General features: G+C 39.9%; 1 protein-coding gene across 3 annotated transcripts in view; it reads right to left on the reverse strand.

Annotated features, from left to right (window-relative positions):
- LOC122798298 (cytosolic non-specific dipeptidase-like) overlaps positions 1-22,506 on the reverse strand; it is a 670,350-nt gene that overhangs the window by 106,764 nt on the left and 541,080 nt on the right. For all 3 annotated transcript variants that reach the window (XM_044067122.1, XM_044067123.1, XM_044067124.1), the window contains exon 8: positions 11,085-11,245. In XM_044067122.1, the coding sequence (XP_043923057.1) occupies positions 11,085-11,245 (161 nt within the window). The remainder of the gene's footprint in view (positions 1-11,084; positions 11,246-22,506) is intronic.

Consider the following 22,506-nt stretch of genomic DNA (forward strand, 5'->3'; position numbering starts at 1 on the left):
ACATGTTTTGGGGCCACTCAATCACTCCAAAACTGTAAGTTAGGCCAGGAAGAGCAAACTGGTTTACAGCTTGGATTTTTTTCCTAGATGTCAACTCTGTTTTCAAAATTCAAGTCTTAAGTATTACTTACTAAGCTTTATTCACATTTGTTCAGGTTTTATTTTTGATCCTTCATCAATTCCGAAAAATGTATACACTCCCTCTTGCTCTTACACATGCGTGCGCGCACACACACACACACACACACACACATACACACACACACACACACGCATGTGTATATTTTCATTTCATGCTGCCTATAAAGTCAAAGATAATAAACATTTTTGCATGTGTTTTATTTCATTAGTAAAACTTAAATTTTTACCCAGCATCACCCATAACTACCACTGGAGGTGATCAGCAAGTTTGGAATACATCAATACATGGAATTAATATTGCATTTGCTGACACAGCCTTCTTGATCAACATCAGTATCTCCCTTAACTGCAGATGCAGTCTGGTAAGGTATTAAGAAGTCCTACTTGATCATCAATAACAACATGGTGCAGTCTTCCCAATTCTGTAGGCACGATATTTGCATACATATATGCTAACTGCATTTGTTATCAATATGGCACTATGTGAATCAAAATAAAGAAAGAAAGCACTAAAATTGATTTCTGAACTCTCTGGCACGTTTTTTTTGTGTGAAACATGTTTCTTGTTGTTTATCAGGTTTAGTTCATTCTACACTGTGTTTGCTTTCGGTTTGAGTGGCTTCTTGACAGTTTGGCCAGAGAATTTTCATCGGAAGATGTAAATTTGGACTTATCGACTCATTTGTTTCCTGCGGAATTAATTAACCGAATGCAAGTGTTGTTGTCGTCTGTTTCCACAGTGTGGATTGCTTGGACAAATTAAGAAAAATAGCCATCCCATGAGTAATGACCTGTTCCATGAGAGTAATAAACTCAACAACAGCCCTTTTAACAGTGGAATTAGACATTGGTTTGGATTTAATAGAGGAACGTACACAAACTGCGTTCTGTTCAGGTATGAACACTTCCCTTAACAAATTAATAAGAACTGAAACAAACCCCTTCAGTCAAGTTAGTGATGAAGATGAGACAATTTTCGGTTCTGTACATTTCAATGGCGATGTTAATTCTGTTGGCCATTGCAGGAGAGCATTTTCTGACTTAGAAAATAAAATATTCAAGTTAAAGTTATTGCAATACTAAGTGTTTTACTTGCAGCAGTATATTAAAGCTGAGCAAGTTCCGTTCGGTTTAAGGTCTTTTAAATTTCTGAACGGTGTGAGCGAAAATGATAATCTTTACAGCAATTTAGTACAGCTATTTAATAAACACCAGCGTGAAAATGACAATGTAATTAGTAGATAACTGTGTAAAAATTCAGAGTTTAGAATTAGAAGTCATACTTTAGGATGAAGAAATCAAAAGAAATATGCTTTTTTTCAAACTGTAGTGTATTTTACAATGGGATGGCAGCCAAAATAAGCAGGCACGTCTGAACAGTCATCAATAAGGCATGTAAAAAGCTTCAGAAGGATTCTGAAGCTTATAGATTAGGTTTGGCCTATCTGTTGAAGGCTAAATTATTACAGCAATCTGTAGGTACTAACAACGGATGTGAGCATAGTAACGCAAGTGATACTGTTATGGGAAATGGTAACCTTTCTAAAATGGGCAGAGTTTCAAATTATACTTATGTTCAAGTAGTCCCTTTCATTTTTAACAATCCTTCAGGCAAAAGGATTCAACACAGAGATCAGAAAGCAGAGATCGAGGAAGAGGGACAGGAAAAGGAAAAAAAGACATTAAAAGAATTCAGACATCATTAATCTAAGTTACTTTGTGTTAAATGAAAATCATTCATCAGTTTTACCTAAAGGGTCTTCTTTTAATCCTACTCATACTGCCAATGTAACTGAAGTGTTAGTAGACTTGAAACTGTATGTCCGGAAATTAAATCTACAATATTTGTTACATGACATTCCACATTTTAATAGTAACCAAAAAGAGTTGAAACAAAAAAGCACATATAATCCAGTGCTTCATAGCACTTTACAAGTGTTTCAAGATGTATGTGAAAAAGATTTTCATCCGAATTTGAATGGCAAGTCTAAACTGTTTAATTTAAGTTATAATGAAAGGCTAGTATTACAACAGTTATCACAAAACAGTAAAATCAGAATCATGAAAGCTGACAAAGGTAATGGTGTGGTAATTATGAATTCAGTAGATTACATCTTGGCAATGTTGAACCTTTTAAAAACTGTTATGAAGTAACAAAAAAAAAAAAAAGTAGTTATATGTCTTACTATAACGTTCCATCTGTGTTGTTGATCTTCTTTCATTCATCACTGATGAGTTTGATTCAAAGCCCTCAGAACCAAGTTGGCCTAATACCAACCCTGCGGCAGCTATGCTTTTACCCATAGTGCCCTTCTCCCTGTTACCTCAGATCGAGTTTGCCCAATATTAGTAAAGTAGGGACCATTTCTGCGCAAATGCCCTAACTCAACAGTGGCACCCAAAGTATCCCCCAGGAGACTTCGGAGGCGGAAGGAGGGTGGGAAGTGATGAATGAAAGATTATCAACACCACAGATGGAACGTTATGGTAAGACATAACTTCTTTATCTGATGTTGTTAGTCTTCTTTCCATTCATCACTGATGGGACAGAATCCCCAGCTAACTTGTGCTCCTTGGGCGGCCCTTATGGAAGAACATACCTGAGCACCACTGAGCCAAAGGTAGCTCTCCCTCTGGAGACCACATCCAATTTGTAATGATTAATAAAAGTTTGGGGGTTGGCCCATGTGGCAGCTGCACAAATATCATCCATAGAGGCTCTCGAATGGAAGGCTACAGAAGTTGCCACAGATTTGGTAGAGTGGGGTTTAACATTCTGTGGTATAGTTTTTTTTGCAAGCGAATAGATGTAGCATATGCAGTCCCTTAGCCATTTAGATAAAGTGACCTTGGAGACTTTCCCATTCTAGGTCCAGAGAAGGAAATGAAAAGTTGATCAGTTTTACGTATTGCTTTGGTTCTGTCTAAATAAAACCTCAGTTGTTTATGTACATCCAAAGAGTGAAGACAGTATTCCCCTTTATTAGTAAAATTTAGGACAAATACTGGAAAGTCAAGGGTCTGATTGATGGATAAATATGAAATAACTTTGGGGAGAAAAGATGGGTTTGCCCGGAATGATACTCTGTCCTTGTGGAAGATTAAATAGAGCCTTTTAATGCATAATGCCTGAAGCTCTGAAATTTCGTCTGGCTGACATGATGGCTACCAGGAAAAGGGACTTCCAAGAGAAAAAAATTGAGGTCACACGTTGCTGCAGGTTCAAAAGGAGGTTGAGTTAAAGACTGAAGAACTAACATGAGATTCCAAGGCTCTATAGGTTGTCAGATTGGAGGCCTAATGTGAGAGATCCCTTTAAGGAAGATTTTGCATAATCGAAGAGAAATGGGGGGAGAATTATTCAACCAGTCATGAAAGTTAGAAACAGCCGCAAGGTGTACTCATATGGTAGAAGCTGCAGCTCCATCTTCAAATAATTTTGACAGATATTGTAAGACTGCTGTAACTGGAGCTGAGTATGGGTCTTGCCTTCTTATCTTAGACAAAATAGAGAATCTAAATATAGTCTTCTGGTGGATGGTTTGTGTGAGGCCAGGATAATGTCACATACAGGTGAGGGAAGATTATCCTGCCTGGTGATTAACGGAACTGGAGAAACCAAGCTGTCAGCTTGAGACTGGATAGGTTCGGGTGACAACCCTTGGGGGTGAGATATCCGGTCTAGAAAAGGGTCCACAATCCATGGTCAACACAACAGATGAGGCCAAAGGAAGGAGAACCAAACTTGTCAAGGCCAAAATGGGGCTATGAGGATCACTTTGCATTTCAACCGAATAGCTTTCTTTATGAATTGGGGAATCAGAGGGATGGGATATAGCATTCCTGTGGGGCAATCGTGAATTACAGCATCCCTCAGGGACTCCCCCTATGGGGGAAATAGGGCAAAATTGTTGCTGCATTTGTTTTTTGATGGGGAGGCGAATAGGTCGCAGCAAGGCTGGCCCCAATAGCTGAAAATTGTTGCCGCTATATTGGGATTGAGGGACCACTCATGAGGCAGGAGAATACATCTGCTCAACTAGTCTGCAATCACGTTGGAAATCCCGGGGACATGCATTGCTATCAGAAAGCGGTTGGAAGCTATCACCCACTGCCAAATTCTCATGGCCTCTCGACATAGGGGATAGGACTTGGTTCTTCCTTGCTTGTTGATATACCAGACTACTGACATGTTGTCTGATTTGCGATCATTCCAGAAGGAAGAACCGATTGGAATGCTTGCAATGCTAACAGCACTGCTCTCACTTCTAGAACGCTGATATGCAGGTTGGCCTCCATAGTGGACCATGTGCCTTGGACTGTCATTCCCTGGAAATGGCCTCCCCATCCTATCAGGGAAGCATCCATGGTCACAATGGCCTTGGGTTGGGGAGGATGGAAAGGGTGGCTCCAAAATTCTGTCACTGGCCTCGGCCACTAAAGAAGGTCCTGAATTTGAAAGCATAGAGGGTGGTAATTTGGAAACTATTGAGATAGCAGAAGCCATTGAAGTATTCACATATGTAGTTTTGCAAGAGGCACTATCGGTATGGAAGCTGCCATGCATCCTAAAACCTGAAGAACCTCCCATGCTGAGGTTTTTTTTGACAGAGTATCACCTGGAGCTGGAGCCTCAATCTCTGAAGTCTGTGAACTGGGAGAGACACCAAACAAGAATGGGTGTTGAAGACTGCTCCAATGAACTCTATATTCTGAGTCAGAGCACGGTTGGATTTCTCCCAGTTTATTGTTATTCCCAAAGGTCTCGCCAGAGAAAGAGTGTACTGCAGGGCTGCTAGCAGAAGATGCTTGATGGGGGCGGTAAGGAGCCAATCATCCAAATACGGAAACACCCGGAATCCATGCAGCCTCAAGTGAGCTGTGACCACTGCCATGAACTTTGTGAACACTCTGAGGGCTGCAGACAGTCCAAACGGCAGGGCACGAAATTGGTAGTGATTGGCTCCTAGCCGGAAGCGAAGTAGACTCCCGGAGTGTTTGTCCATTTTGATGTGGTAATACACATCCCAGAGATCTATCAAGCACACCATCCAATCGCCTTCCCTTAGAAAAGGGAGAATGGACTGAACCGTGACCATCCAGAATTTCGTTTGGGCAACAGACTTGTTCAAATTGCTGAGATCCAGAATTCATCCCCAGTCCTGTCTTTTTTGGCACCAAAAAGAATCTCAAGTAAAATCTGGATCCACATTGGTCTGGTGGGACTATCTGGATGACTATTTTTTGACACAGCTTGTTTATTTCTGCAGCTGCTTCTTCCCTTTGACTGGGTGGAATGTCAGGAAGTTTTGGTTAAGGGATGAGGGGAATGGTGTAGCCACTGGTGTAGCCACTGGTTATGATCTTCTGCACCCAATGGTCAGAGGTTATTGAATGCCAGGCAGCGTGGTGCAGAGAGAAACATCCCATGACTGCTTCCAGAGGAAAGCAATCGGGCAGCTCTTCAGGAGCGCTGGTAAGGCTGCCCAGAGAAAGAATCCCTGGGTCCCTGATTAAGCGGACCCCCTCTGCCTCAGTAGAGGCGTCTTCCAGAATTGTTACCCCCTCTGCCCCTAGGGGTATCATTGCAACGTGTGGCACAGAAAGGACCCCGAGATTTTTTGTGTCACATTTTTCTCTGCTCTAGTTCCTGGGAAAGGAATGTTGAGGATTGGAAAAACGTAGACCTACGGCAGACAGGGTCTTACCATCCTGCTCTCACCTAGCCAGGGTGTCTTTCACCTTGAGGCCAAAAAGGGAAGATGCTTCAATTGGAGAGTTTAGGAAAGAAGACTTGAAAGGGTCCGCAAAGTCACAGAGGCACATCCAGGCATGGCATCTCATAACTATGCCTGAACCCGCTGCTCTAGCCACCCCTTTGGTTGCATGTGAGAGTAACCTCATGGACGAATTAGAGATCAATTCCAGGGTTGTGAGCTGCAAGGCAACTTTGTCTCTTACCTCGTCAGACACCTGTCCTGCGAAGTTTGGAAACCAAGTCTCTTTGTAGCCTCATAAAATGTGCCAAGTAATTCAGACACTGTAAGGCAAAACTCACTGAAGCAAAAACTCGCTTCCCCTAATCTGTCCACAGCCCAGGACTCTCTATTGGGCAGATGAATAGTATGACTCTCTTTGGCGAGATCCTTTTTCGTGGCCGCTGCCGCCATCACCATAGCATCAACTGGTAAACCTCTTGACCAATGTGGGTTTTCCTCGGGGGGGGGGGTAGTATCATGTCAGATTTCAGAGGGACCGACTCAACAGAATCAGGGTTCTTCCAGGCACGCTGCACCACTAGTTGTACTAGGTCGTCTGCAGGCGGGGTCACCCAAAAGGTAGACGGCCGGGCACAGAAAGTCTACAGAAACACGGACTCCTTGTTAGAAGGGTTAGTGGGCTTTCAATCACCCCAATTTTTCAACATCTCAAGGATGTCCCCAAAGGTGACATCATCAGGGGGTGACCGTGGGGACCCTTCACCATCATGGAAATCCGTATCCTCTGTCAGAGACTCTTCAGAGAAGTCTGTATGCTTCCTCTTGCACAATCTCTTCCATGGGGGCTCCTCAGCAGGGGGCCTCTTGAGGAGGATTCAGAAGAGGGGGCACCCTGTAATGGGGTATCCTGCGACTTTCCTGACCGGTGTCCTGGGGTGGTGGCTTGTGTCAGCTGTAGCTCAGGGGAAAAAGAGGTCTGGGGTTCCATCAGTGGAATGCTTCCAGAAGCAAGTGCCCTCTCCATAGCTCGAAAGCAGGTCCCTTCAAAGAGGGATGGGAGCCTGGAACTGAGAAAGACAACCTCGGAACTGGGGTCACACCTTGCTCCATCGTACCCGCTCCTGAGGGGGCAGCCTCAAGCAGGATCGGTGCAGACAAAACTCCCGGCACCCTGGATGGAACCGTACACACACTCGGAACTGTACCCAGAGCCAAAGAGCTTGCAACGCAATCACAGAGCTGAGGAAGGCTTGGTTCAGAAGGGACCGAAGGCCAAAGGGACAGACCTGGAGCCCAAGTGAGGTCCACTACAGGCACCGAGATGGGGGGGGGGTCCGAATATTACACCAAAGCTGAAGACTTTGGAACCGGCATGGTCAAAGGAGGACAGTAGGCTGGAGTCCGTGGAGAAACCAACCCAGGTCCTGTAGGTGGATGGGTCCTAGACGGAGTTGGTATCCCCTTGGCTGTCAACAGTTAATCCACAAGATGCACCATGTCAAACTCGGATAGGCTCCTGGTGGATCTAGTGGATACTCCTGACAGGGAGTCAGGTCATCCTAGGAACAGACTATATACTTCCTCTAGAAATGGATCGGTTGTTGGAGAGTATCAGGTGTGTGATGTGGAATCTGTCGGCACTGAGGTCTCAAGTTTGGAGACATGAAGAAGTGGCATCAAAATTGTCGTTATCGGAACCATGAAAGGACTCGGTGCTGGAAGGGCACTCGGAGCCGACACAGAAGGTTCAGTAGTAAATGTAATTGCAGAGGTAGGCATCAAAGGTGTGCCCTGTGCCGAAGCGACACTCGGTGCTGAAGCTGTAGTAACCTTTGGAAAATCAGTAGTCAGTGCTGTAGACATTATTGGAGGCAAACCGGACGTCGATATAGGAACAGTCATAGTCGGAGCGGAAGAGGTCAGTGTCGATTAGGCGGACTTATGCTCAGAGGACAATTTTGGTACTTTAGACTTTACAGACTTGCCCTGGTCACCCGAGGGTGAAGAGGGGACACAGTGGGACTTTTTCTTATCTTCAGTTGGAAGGATGAAACCTCCATCACAGAAAGGGCCCCTGAAAAGGGCGACTTAAGGAGGCACTTCAGAATCAGTTTGTTTTTGTGCTCATTCAAGGTGCACTGACTAAAACTTTGGCAAATCACACAAGGGAGTTGCACCAAAAGATGGGGCACCCCAAGACAATAAACACGGTCATCAAGGGAATCACTGTTTGGCAGGTTTTTCTTACAAGAAGCACAATGTTAAACCCAGACGTGCCTTTTTTTATCAGACATCATGAGCAAAAATACACACAAGTAGTCAGCTAGAAAACTCCAGTACAGAGTTCTACTATATTTATATCTAAATATATATGAGATAGGTGGAAAAGGAAGAAGAGGAAATACCAATGATGGTATTTAAGAAATAGCACAAGGGTAGGGAGAAAGGGCGTACCACCAATGGTACTGAAAATTACCAAAAAGGTAGAAAAATCAGGGTAAAAAGGGTCTATAGATGCTTCAAAGTTAAAGAAATATCAAAAATACCAAGAAGGGATAAAAGATGGACACAATATCCAGAAAAAAATATCAAAAGTTTACACTTAGCTGAGAGCGTGGCTTGGATGTGGCTTTACAGCTATGAGGCAAACAAAATCTGTGGTAACAAGGAGAAGGGCACTATGGGTAAAAGCTTAGCTTGAGAGTTCTTTTGGCTGGCGTGAGCTTGGTATTAGGCTGACTTGGTTCCGAGGGCTCAGAACCGAACCAGTCAGTGATGAATGGAAAGAAGATTAACATCAGATCTATGATTAGTAAAAAGTTTTCTAAAACTGACATGTCATTGTTTGAGATTTTGTGTCAAGGTTACATCGACTATGAATTGTACAATTTTTAAATGTGGATCATCCAAAATATGGCTAGATTGCTCGGGATACCAAAGATCCATAAAAATAAAGAAAAAGCACCTTTTAGGCCAGTAGTAGTAAACGATTTTTATAAAATAAAGAGTCAATCTTAGTTTATCTGGAATATATTTTAAATTCTATAGTCCAAGAATCAAAATTTTATTTAAGAGACTCCTGGCACTTACTTGAGTTATTCTGCACAGTATTTTTTTCAAGAAAATGCAGGTGGTTAGATAACCGTACATGTGGCTTCTTGTCCACAAGCATACAGCAAGAACAAGGGATAGAGTTTTGTCAGGAAATATCTTACTAAATTCACTAATTTTGACAACAGTTTTATTACTACAATTTTTTTTTTGTCAGCATTAGAAGTTTTTTTTTTTTTTTTATCTTTCCACAACATTTTTCAGACAGAAAAAAGTAGCAGCAATGGGGGCATGAACAGCACCTGTCTTCATTAATTTAGTGATGACATGGTAGGAACAAGAATTTTTCAGCACTCATTGTCCATTTGAGATAATAGTTTTTTATACATTTTTACTGATGATCTTGTCATTTATTGGAGTGGAACTAGCAATGAACTTAGCAATTTTTGAGATGTACTCTGCGGTGGTGGTGCTGCGGTAGCGTTGTCACCTCACAGTAAGATGTTGTCCTGTTAGATTCTCAGCTAAAGCGTCTTCTGTGTGGAGACATGCGTGAATGGGCGTACCTTCGTTGAAGGTTGTACGTCAGGGCTGGCAACTCGGTACGTAAAAATCTACTGCCAATCATTAGTGGACCGGAGTTCCACTGTGGCAACCCCTAACTGGGAAAAGCCGAAAGATACAACAACAACTAATGATGCCAACTTCTTGCATTTCACATTAGGATGTAGGGGCAAGGCAATCAGTTTTTTTACATTTGACCACTGAATTAGATTAATTTGATAAGAAATTTTCAACAGACTTTGTGAATAATTATTTGCACAGGAAAAGTCAACATCCATTATACATGAAAAAAGGACAATTCATTAGAGTGGGCAGGTTAACTAGCAATGACAACACTTTTTGTGGCAGATGTGGAATATCTGAATGAGTTACTTTTGGATAGAGGGTATGAACATGATTTTTTGTCCAAAATCATACAACAAACAACTGTTAGGAGACAATATAAAGCTATGTCAATTACAAATGGTACTGGAAATGAGTTGCTGGAGGTAAAAAAGATGGTATTAAGTATCAAGTCAAATAGTCAAATGTATGGCAGTGCGTTCCCATTGCCTATTACTTTGGATATGTACATCATCAAGAAAACACTAAAAGACAATTTGGAAAATTATTCTGGGCATCTGACAAAAAACAGGACTTATTGAAGTTATTAACATGAAATGTTTTTTATTAGCTCAGGGATTATACGTTAATACGTATTTAAAGGTAATTTATCTCTTTTTTTACTTTTTATCAATAACCAGTGTTTTAATATTGTATACAAAATCTTAATGTTTATGTAAGCAGGGACCTTTAATGTTTAAAGTAAGACTAAGTGTTTTTCATCCGATGTTAGGAGTCATGTGATAAGTTTTTTTTTATTTAAAATGTGTTATACAAGGGAGCACTGTTTCTGAGGAAGTTCTAAATTAAAATAAAGAACAAAAGTGCTACAACTGATGCTCTGGACTCTCTGGCAAGTTTTTTTTTGTGTGGAATGTGCTTTTTGTTGTTTATCAAGTTTAGTTCGTTCTACACCACTTTTGTTTAGGTTTGAATGGCACTATAGAACTGCACCTTGTCTTCCACACTGTTGCTGTTGTGTTCAAAAAATGGTTAACTGAACAAAGCTGATTTATTACAATGGGTGCATCAAATTCTATGAAACACATTATTGTGCAATGCTAATGACGTTTATAATGTGTAATAATTACTGATAACATTACTTTTCTGCCAGCTGTTCAGCTTTTTAAATTGTAAGCTGCCTAGCATGAATTATGAGTCCAAAGAAATGAGGGTCAGTACTGGTGTTTGGACAACAAACAAATATTTCAAGCTGTGCTCCTGATGATGCTTTGCATTGCCAATCAAAACTTTGAATACTACTCTCTAGTGTAAATACCTCCAATATATAAATAATTATACAAAACAGTGACTATTAAACAATCAAACTTCAATTTAACTAATAAGAAAGCAGCACAGCAGAAGATGGTAAGCTGACATGGAAGATGGCAGTCACCAGGTTGACTGCATGTTTCAAAAACTTAGCCTTCCCTTACCCTTCATACATAAAAAAAAAAAAAAAAAAAAAAAAAAGGAAAAAAAGCAATTTTCAAGAAAACAAAATACCTTTGTACTGTGTAGCAGTCGCGTAGCTCCAATGTCTTTAGTGAATTCTTGCATGTCAAAGTCAATCTTTGTATACAACTTCTTTTCCTCTTCTGAAAGTGGTGCCACAGAATCATAGATTCCTTTGACAAGGATTTTTCCTTTGTAATCCACTAAGCTGTCTAAGAGACAAAACATGCAAGAAGGGAATGTCATAAAGGACATAATATAGAAAGTAAAACTTTTACTGTGTGTTTTATGCCATGGGATCACACTACCAGTCAAGTGCAAGCCCACGAGGTTTCAGGCCAAGTGTTTAACGCAGCTTAGAAATAACTATCATCATAAACTGTGCAACTAAAGAGGGTTTCTAAAAAATTATTTTTCAGCTCAACTATAGAATCATACACCTTATTTAATACATATTTATTTACTGAATTTGTTTACTGGGATGGTGTGACTAGGTAGACAAGGTATCATTTTTTTCAGCAGAGACCTGGGGAGAAAAACCTCTTAATAAAATGGGTAAATAGCAAAACTATAGCTACTTTAGACAATAAGCATAAATACATTTTAGGTCAATTTAGTCACAGTTCGATAAAGATTTTTTTATACTTGATATGGAAATAGTACACAGTAAAATAAAAATCTATAGTGTTACATATGAAGACAAGAAAATGAAAACAGATTTATGATTGACATACAATGCAGTTTGTTACAAAGCCTTACGGCAAAAACATTTAGCATAGGAGGTTCTTTGAAATACAAACAGTAAGATCAGACTTTGATTATACCAGAAGTACGAGAGCTATTTAGCAAGTAGAGATGTTATATAGAAAGTACACACACCCAGGAAAAGAAGTTGAAAGAGTCAGTCAGCATTTAGGTTAGGAATGTCAATAAACAGGTGTGAGATTCAAGCAGCTGTATCCAGCTATCTTCAGAATAGTTTTTCCTGGAGGATCAAAGAAATTTTTGGATGCAGAATAGGCTACTAATATAACGAAAAAGAGTGACACAGCAAGCAGAAGGGGACTCCACCTCTCATTCTTCTGACAACAAAACTCATACTGTGTCAATGGGCCTTGGATATGAATCAAAAAATGGTGCTGGAAGCAAGAGATAAAAGAAGAAAACCAGCAACATTGTGAAATGAGTGACAATGGGAAACTATAAAGCATCAATCATATTAGATTCAGGATTAGATGTACGAATTGCGACTTTGCAAGAAATGGCTGAGGTGAGCAAGACTGGAATTTTGATGACTGTGTTAAAATGCTGGGTAAAAAGTCTAGTACATATCCAAACTCTGTCATTAATGTTTAGAAAGATAATAAAAGGGAGTGAAGTTATTTAGTTTTATTTGTATAAACATTCATGATGTAAATCGCATGTTATATTGTAAAGCAGTTTGATATACAGTGCATTTTAAATGGAGATGGGTGTTTTATCAGTGACTGCTGTATACTTTAAAGAAATTAAAGAAATCACATTTTATTAATTGTAATTTATGCAGACTTCACACTTCAACAAAAAAGGAGGACTGGAAAGAAGACAGTTAAAATTATTATAATGTGGAGGATGTAAAGGTATTGTGATCATATTTTATGTAGAATTAACATAACAGCTTGTCCTCTTTGACAGGAGTGGATGTCCAGATTAATGTCATTTATTTTTAAAGCAAATAGGGCTAAAAATAAGATAAATGATGAAAAGCATGGAACTGGTGGCAGTTTCTTGCATTTACAAAGGCAATAACTATTTTTCCATTATCAAATGTTTTCAGTAAGAAACAAAGTCTACAGGTGCAAATTAATCACGAGAAGTCTGCACAGGCTGGTGCATAAGGTACAATGCAATTAACATTTAAAGGTTCAATGAAGCATAAAGCAATTGAACGAAGAACAAATGAAGTTTGAAAGTAAGGGAATTGAATGCATTTTACAAGAAGTTGCCTCCCTAGCAACAATGCAACCTGTTTAAAGGTAGCTAGTACACTTTTTTCTTAGGGCTAAAAGGTAATGTTTACTGGAGGCATTAAAGCTGTTTTTTCTCATTTGGGAGGGAACATATATAAGAAAAGAAAAGCTAGCAATCAGAGTAAGTAGAATCACAGACTAACACATTTTAGCCCAGGTACCCTTAATTTCAGTATTGCTAATGCTTACAGGTGTAGACATTGATATGGGTCAAATGCTCCTATCGGGAAGGGTAAACTTCATTTTTGAAAGTTTACATAACTTTGCATACTTGTTGCAAGTTAAAAGGGGCTGGGGATTCTGAAAATCTATTTAGCATATTTAACTGCTTTCACTGAAAAAAATAATAAAAATGCGACATGGGCTGAAATGGATATAAGAAGCAATTACATACAGAACTAGCATGTCAAACAGTGTCTGCATATAAACTAAAAGTTGGAAATTACCTTCAAAGGAACTGTCATGTATGATACTTAAGTATAAGTAACAGCTTTTTATCATAATGACTACTCTCTTATTATCATCATGGAATGTCAATGGCCTGACAGATTCATAGGTTCATAGGTTGGTACTAGGCTATCAGCCCTAGGGCCTATACAAGCCTAGCCATAACAATTCCCTGGCTATTTCTTCCCACATTATTTACTTTCCTGGACCCCTGTCTAGCAGGGCGACTGACGTGATCCCTGGGGTGAATTTCCTTTCTCCCATCCAATCATCAAGGTTCCTCTTGAAGAGGTCCAAAGAGGCACTCTGCTTGACATGTATGGGCAATCTATTCCAGAGTCTGGGGAGTCTCTGGGTCAGGAACCTATCCCTCCAGCATGTTTTGTTTATTGTGATGACAAGGTTTAGATCCCTGGAGCGTGTAGCTCTGAGGGATTGGAATTTCTTTAAGTGTAGCATGTCCAACAGCTCTGGGTTTGACATGGCCTTGTATGTTAAGCAGAGATCGCCTCTGAGTAGGCGATATGCGACAGAGTATAGCTGGAGTTTTTTAAGGCGGTCAGCGTAGGGCATCTGCTTTAGGCCTGTGATTCTTTTAGTGAGGCATTTCTGAGGCCTTTCCAGTTGTTGCAGATGTCTTGAGAGGTACATACCAAATGGGGCATTGTATTCTATAATGGGTCTAATGAGGGATGAGTACAGTGGGACAATGACCTCCTTTTTTCTGGATGAAAAGCCCTTCGTGATGAGGTGTGCCACATAGGATTTCCTGACTGTTGTGGCGATGTGGTTATCAAAGGTGAGACCACTGTCCACCTGTGTCCCTAAGTCTCTTATCGCACTTTCTGTGTTTAGTGTACTGCCACCTATATGGTAATTCATGGATACATGTTTTTTCCCAAAGGGGATAACAATACATTTCTTGGCATTGAGCTTGAGCCCATGGCTCTGTCACCAAGCATCTGTTTCTGTAAGGCCCTTTTGTAGAGTATCCACATCATTTGGGGATTCAATAATGGCTCCCAGTTTGCAGTCATCTGCAAACTTTGTTAGCCAGAGTCCCTTAGTGTTGACCTGTACTTCAGAGAAGTAGATGCCAAACAAGAGCACCCCAGGACTGAACCCTGAGGTACTCCACTTGTCACTTGTCTGGATCTGGATTTGGAGTCGGCTACTTTTACAGTGTGTGTTCTATCAGTAAGCCATTTAGCAACCCATTGGGTGACATAGGGATTAATGCCCAACTTAGTAAATTTATCTACGATTCCAGAGTGGGGGATGGTGTCAAAGGCCTTGGCAAGGTCTAGATAGGCTGTGTGGACCACCTTACCCTTGTCCATGGCTCTGGAGACTGATTCAAAGAAGTCAATCAGGTTCAGGAGACAAGATCGGCCCTTCACAAACCCAAACTGGGTAGGGTCCAGTGTTTGAAGGTTGCCAATGTCTTTGTTTATAAGTTCCATGATAATACGCTCCATGGCCTTGCAGATAAGGCTTGTCAGACTGATGGGACGGTAGTTTCCGGGATCCAAGGTGGATCCCCCTTGTGGATTAGGATAACTGTAGCTCTGCGCCACTCAGTGGGCACAAAACCTGAGGTGAGGCTATGATTAAACATGACACTTAGGTGAGGTGCCAGTTCATATTGTAGTTCATGTAGTACACAGCCCGGGATGTCATCTGGTCCCATGGATGCTGTATTCTTGGCTTTAGAGAGTGCGTTTTGTACCTGTGTGGCCGTTATTACTGGAATTTGGCAATCTTCCGGTATTGAGATGGGCCATTTAGGGGGTGAGAGGGGGTGAAGTTGGCACTGAATCGATCTGCCAGGATATTGGCAATATCCTTCGGATCAGTATATTTAATGCCATTTTGTTTTAGCTCAGAGCAGATCTGAGCATTGCCATTTAGATTCTTGACATAGTTACAGAACACTTTGTGGTTGTCTTTAGAATCTTTGGCAATTTTATTTTCGTAACTAGCTTTGGAGGATTTTATGAGGCATCTCAGTTTCTTACTGAGGCTAGTAAGGGAGTTTTTTGCATCCTGGGATTTTCCTCTTTTCTGCAAAAGTTTCTTCCTTTTGTTGTAAAGTTTGTTTATAGCAGGGGACCACCAGATTGGCTTCCTTTTTTTGGATGAGAGCATTTTGGTTCTATTTGGGATGGCACGATTCATGCAAGAGTGGATGTGCTCGTACAGTGCCTTAGTGTACGATTCAGCAGTTGAACTTTCAGTTCCCGTCTGCATGGGTGTCATGAAGTTTGTCACTTCTGACTTGAGTAGCATGAAGTTGGCTTTGGAGAAGTTTTTTATGGTGGTTTCTTTACGGGGGGGTGGGGGTGGGATGTGGATGTTAAGGGTGATTAGCTTATGGTCAGACCTGACTAACGAGGGGGTGACCATAGGTATGGAGCATTGATTTCCCATGTTGGTAATGACCAGGTCTAGGATATTGGAGCCCCTGGTGGGACTACGGATTAGTTGATCCAGGGCATTGGAATTTATGAATTCCAAGAACCGTTGCGCAAAGGTGTTGGGACATGAGTAGCTTTCCCAGTTAATGGCAGGGTAGTTAAAATCACCCAGTATTAGGGGTGTTTGGTTCTATCTTAATATTTTCCAGTATGTTTAGCAAGGTGTAGTGAGAATCTTGGGGTATGGTGGGGGATCTGTAGCAAGCTACAATTTGGATTGCAGTCTTACCTAGTGTTAGTTACACTTGGAGAATTTCAGACACATTGTGTTGGCCAACTAGCCTGGTGGTGTGAATATCCTTGGTGAATATTGGCACTCCTCCACCTTTAGTGTTTCGGTCCTGGTTTGGTGGCCGAAAAGTGTGGTAAGAGTTGTAGCCTGGTATTGCAGGGGTGCTCTCTGCAGCCTTGAACCAGGTCTCAGTTACTGCACAGATATCCATGTTCTCCATTTTTAGGAGTGCCTCGAGAGAATGCATTTTGAGGTTTAGACTTCTAGCATTGAGTAGCATTACCTTCAGATTTTGCATGCTTGTACCTATTATGGTGGTGGTTTTGTCCTTTGAAGTTTGCCTAAAAAAGGCACTATAGGGGTGGCAAGAGCCTTAGCCAGTAACCTGAATCCCAGGGGTGACAAATGCAGACCATCTCTGGCAAAGCATCCTGGTCTGTCAATCATGTCATCCCAGGCAGACAGATACTGGATCCCCTTTGAATGACACCATAAGCCTAGCCAATTGTTGAAGTCAGTAATTTTATCCTTATATTGTGGTATCATTCTGGGCAAAGGCAGGATGCTACTCAGGGCTAGGGTCATACCTGCCTGGGCCACATGATCCGAGAGCTCTTCCATGTCTCTTTTCATGTAGTCCAGGGAGGTACGTCTCAAGTCATTCACTCCAACATGGACAATGACAGAGTCATATTTGTACTTGTTGTGGAGTGACTTGAGTGCATGCGTTATGTGGCGGATCCTGGCACCCGACAGGCAGCTGACTGTAACTTTCTCCTTATTCAACCTGGTGAGAGGGACATCAGTGTGGCGGACTATAGAGTCACCTATGACTAAAGTGTTAGGTACATTGTCTTGCCTTAGGGGCTGTTGCTGGGTGGCACACTGGTGTTGTGAACTATGTGACACATTGGTTGTGATTGGTGTTTGTTTGCGTTTCAGCTTCAGAGGTCTTTGTTGCTTGGGCAAGTTACAGTTAAAGGCCTCTGCATATGTGGATTTAGTGTTGCTATATGTGGGTGTTGGTGGTGCGGGTTTAGAAGGGCTATGTGTTGCTTGAGGTGTAGTGTGGGTATTAACCTTCTCCTCTTGACTGTTTAGCACAATCTTGGGTGGAGAGAGCTTTGCTTCCATTTTGGCTATGTAAGTGCATCTCTCACAGGTTGTAGTGTTGGGTGGTAGGAGGAGAGGGTTGTCTGTGTACATGAGGCAATTGCTGCATTGCCCCAGTATGCCCAGATTCACCAGGTGGACAGGAGAAATCACCGGAAGCTGACCCTTGGACAGGCCTGGTTTGGTGCTTTTTTTTTTTTTTTCTTTGTAAAGTATAGGAGCTGTTTCCTTAGCAAGGTACTTTGCAATTATAGGCTACTATTGCCTACTATTAATTTCTCCTTGTTAACAAGGAGAGTTCAGTGTTTGTGTGAGTTTAAGGCTTCTTAGTGTTTTCCAGCAGGTATTAGTGAAAGTGCTAGTCACAGGGATGCTTAAAGGTAAGATTGAAAAGAATGCACTCTGCAGTGTGCACTAGAGAAGTTAGATGTGAAAGTAGGTAACTTGAGTTTCACCTGTTTAAAAAGTTAAGGTTTAGTCGAGAGTTACTATTTTTAAAACAGCAAGATGGATTGAAAGGGGTGGTCACTTTTGTATTTTGGTACTATGAAATACTGTAGGATGGCCAATAAATTTAAATAATTGAAGGGGTGGGATTTCAAAAATGATGATTTTGTGATTACTCACATAAGCCAGTGAAAGTAGAGAGAAATGAGATATATGGTCAGATTAACATAAGAGGCGGGCAACTAGAAAGACAGTGGTATTTAACAAGACAACTTAAATGGGTGGGAGAGTGGGAAAAAATTCTGCCTGACTCAGAACAGAGAGAGCTGTGGTCTCTTTTGAAGTTTTAATATGCTGTTAAAACAGAATACAAGCAAAACACAAGGTAAAGAAAACAAACTACAGTATTCAAAATATAGAAAGGCAATACAGTAATACAAAAAAATGAAAGCAAACTAACCTTTCCTTCACAGCAAAGTGTAGCAGAGTCTGGATGAGCCTCTAATCATATTGACATACTACCCATAAACAAGCACTCCTTATTCTAACTTTAGGGGTTTCAGTTCAGCAATATAGTATATTTTACCCCACATTTGGCATGTTAGTTATATCACATTGTAAATGGAAGCATCTAAAAAAACAGAGGATTTTTACTTCTGATGTAACAGCAACTCAGACAAGGATGCTAGGCCACTGTTGTACTCTGCATATTAAAAATACGTTCAGCACAACAAAATGAAAATGAGCATAATGCAAAATATCAGACCATGGCAGTAAAGGCATACATGTCAAAACCTCTGGTGCCTGTCTATGAAAGCTGTATTTCATCCACTTTTTCAGATTTCATTTTAAAACTTTAAGGGAGTAACAGCTACAAAATGCTGCCTTTCATTCTACTCTTAGAAATTTCAGTGCAGCTTACTGCTGAATTTGACACAACCACATTAACTGAATGAAAGCATTGCTTTGTAGTCATGACATTTAACAAATTAATATTTTTCAAATGAAATATATAATATTTTCCTCAGACAAATCTGGACACTAGCTTTACCCATTTTTTTTGTTGTAAGCAAAGGTCAAACAGCCCCAGGTGGAAAAGTATAGCATCAGACTGTGACAAAGCCATATGACAGTTCACTGCAAATAGTCAATTCTTTCTGAGGGAGAAAGGCTGTAACAAGTCTGTTTTTGTACATTCAGGATATGATGACTTGACTAAAACATCTTTCTCACAAAGATTGCTTGTTTAGACTAACAACTTATTGTTTTCCTTCTCTGCTTCTTTAGACAGATTAACAACTCATTTCTTGTTTTCCTTCTCTAGGTTTAACTAATTTTCCTATACATCTTATTTTGAGATTTATTGTCTAATAAAATGCCAGAGAAGTCTTGTGGAATGTTATCTTTGCTAAATGAGCACTGACTCCAATCTGGTATGCCAAACTTTCATTTTTATATCATGGCATGATCCTGTCTTCTACAGTTTCAATCTCTCTCTCACACACACACACACACACACACACACACACACACACACACACACACACAGAGTCAGTCTCTGAGCTGTAGTCCAAGATGCACATTTTTTGTTTAAACTAGCATTTTTCAAGCTTTTTTGTTTGTTTTTAGCCAATTGTAAATAAATTATGTACTTCCCATTCACAAGTGAATATTTAAGTGTTGCATATAACATTAGCACCTCGATACTTGACAAGTCTTCTGCATACACTGTATGCTCTTTTTCTGCATGCTGTTTTATGTTAAAAGTGAACTGTTTTACATGTAAAATCATTGTGTTGCCTATGTGGCATTTGTTGCGGCTCAGAATGTTCCATAGACCAGTTACCCGATTATCAAGAAACAGTCTTCCCATTAATCAAGAGGACAGAGGAAAAAGTGCACTTTATTTAACCCAGACTTAAAAATTATGCTTGCCTGGGACAAAGAATGGAAAACCTTGAAACAACAAGAACTTTAAACACCCAGCAATGAACCACTGTCCAAAAAGCCTCACTCGGACGATGAAATTAGTGCTTTCATTCACTTTTTATTAATGTGAACTTCTTCAGAAATATCCATTTAAACCTACCCCTTCCTTTTATATTCAATTATTTCACTTAAACAGGAAATGACATCAAATGCCAATTAATTCTAGTAACACGAAAAAAAAGTGTATACAAATATATAAAAAATTAATAAAATATGACATAAAAAGTCTATGTACATTTACACCTTCTAAAATAACTTGGTGGTTTAACATATAGATAAACTTCAAAAGTTATAAATGTGTCACCAAAGTTATTTTAGAAGGTGTAAATGTACATAGACTTTTTATGTCATATTTTATTAATTTTTTTATATATTTGTATACACATTTTTTTCGTGTTACTAGAATTAATTGGCATTTGATGTCATTTCTTGTTTAAGTGAAATAATTGAATATAAAAGGAAGGGGTAGGTTTAAATGGATATTTCTTTCACATTAATAAAAAAGTGAATGAAAGCACTAATTTCATCGTCCGAGTGTGGCTTTGCGGACAGTGGTTCATTGCTGGGCGTTTTTTTTGGAATCTGTCGAGTTTCAAGTTTGTTCTTGAAACAACAAGAGACAGATGCTCATCTTCATGATGCTTTTCTTTAATAAACAAAAAGAGCTAGGCTGACAACTAATGCTGCAAAATTCACTTTCCTTAGAAATAGAGAAACTGGCAAAAGGCACTTGCAAGCAGTCCTTAACACTTTTGGAATTAAATCAAACCACATCACAAGAAATACTGCACACTCCCAAAAGTCCATCTCTAGTCATACAATTACTGAAAGTCAGAATTTCATAAAAAAAATACAGATATTTTCTTACTGTAACATTAAAAGACACAGATTTCCACCATAAAGACTAAACCACTTTTGTTATTTTTGCTCTTATCCCAACTTTATACATTAGCAACGTGCATCATCAACCTTCTATTTCAGGTAGACTGCAGAAAAGGAAGTGAAGAATGCACTTCTAAAGACAGATGGAAGACAGATGGGAAAGGAGATGCATCTTTTGCAGTCTTACTTTTCTAAATATGACAGATTTATGCATACTAGAATATTCCCACTCACCAAGCTTGCAGTCATAACTGCTCTTCCTAAGACACCACACCCCAAAGAGTGTACAGACTGCAGACCAACTGCCAACCTCTACCCATTGCAAAAATATTTGAAAAATGTATAAACAACTGTTCGAACATATTAACTAACACGGTCTCCTCTGTGATGCCCAAAATGGCTTCTAGAACACCTTTAACCTTCTAACAACCTTGTACACTGCCAACAACATTCAATATGACTGATTCCATGTTATCAAGGGGCTTATTCATAGATATGACCACAGAATTCAAAACAGTCGGTCAAAATCTTATCCTTCATAAACTTGATGAACTCAGCTTTAAAAGTACAACAATAAAATGGCTCCAAAGTTACCTGCAAGACAAGTCACTTCAAGTGTACTTAAATATCTGCATCTCAAACCAAGGTTTATGCAGTACTATTCTGCCTCAGGGCTCTGTTTTGGGGCCACTACTCTTTTCTCTATTAACAATTTGATCACCGATTTCTACACCCAAAATTATAATGAACACAGATTACTTCCTAATGTTAGAATCCTGCAATAACCTACCAAACCTTCAGCTGAAACTACAAAAAAAGTTTCTCTAAGATTTTTTTTTCTGGATGTAAAGACTGGTAGAGATGGGTTAAGGCTGCCAGCCTAGCCAGATAGAATTTTATAAATAATTCTATCATTTGTAAATATGAATGTTGAAATACAACCTTGTCTTCTTAAATGAAAGAATATGCTGTGAAATGTTGAACTTAAAGCAATGTGGCAAACATTGCCCTCTGCTGTAAGGAAAGCTAAGTTAAGCATTTCTTGTTGGTCCTTTGAAATTAAAATTACTTCATGCAAGTCCTTTGAAATTAAAGATTCAGATTAATTCTGTCAGGGCTAGCACATTTTTTCTATTGTTTTAACTTAAGGAATATTTACTACAGTTTACATGTGAAATGTCTATTATGGCTGTAGGTTCCTGCATGTGCAAGATGTTAAGAATGTAAATGCAGTTTCTGTGTGGCCTGGGAACCCAGGGAAGTGTAAGAATGATGTAATGTTTTTCAGAACTGCAATTTCAATTTAAACAGAGACAACCAGAAGACATTAAGCATTTTTGTCTTGATCATCCAACTCACAGCAATCTGCCTTGCTCTATGTAAGTAAATTTTAGAAGTGTGTTTTCTTTTAGCAATAGCTAGAAAGATTAGACTACATGTTTTTCTGTGATGTCAGAATTGTACTACTGAATTATTTTAAGTATTTCTGTGTGATCTCTAAGCTCTTGTCTAGCACTGTGTACCAGAAAGTATTGTCGTGTGGTTTTAATTATTTATTATTAAATATTTTAAAATGTTTCAACTGTGGCTGTTTTGTGTAGAGATAATTTAAGCTCTAGAGTACATTGCATATGTATAGTGATTACTGTACTGATAATAAGACTGTTTAGTCATTCTACCAATTGGATAATAATATTGCACAGTAATAATTGGACACCCTTTTAAGGGCCTTTGAGTAGCTGATAAGTATTAGTGGGTAGTGGCCAGTGGAACCACTGTATAGTCTGGGAGAAAGGGGCACAGCTGGCTGGAGAAACTGGGCCAGCCTTCCCCAGGAGTGTCTGCGTGGTTGTATAACCTCTTCTCAAGTGTGTGTG

This window comes from Protopterus annectens, chromosome 3.part1 (genome assembly GCF_019279795.1).
Source record: "Protopterus annectens isolate FY-2018-M chromosome 3.part1, PAN1.0, whole genome shotgun sequence".
Taxonomy (NCBI): Eukaryota; Metazoa; Chordata; order Ceratodontiformes; family Protopteridae; genus Protopterus; species Protopterus annectens.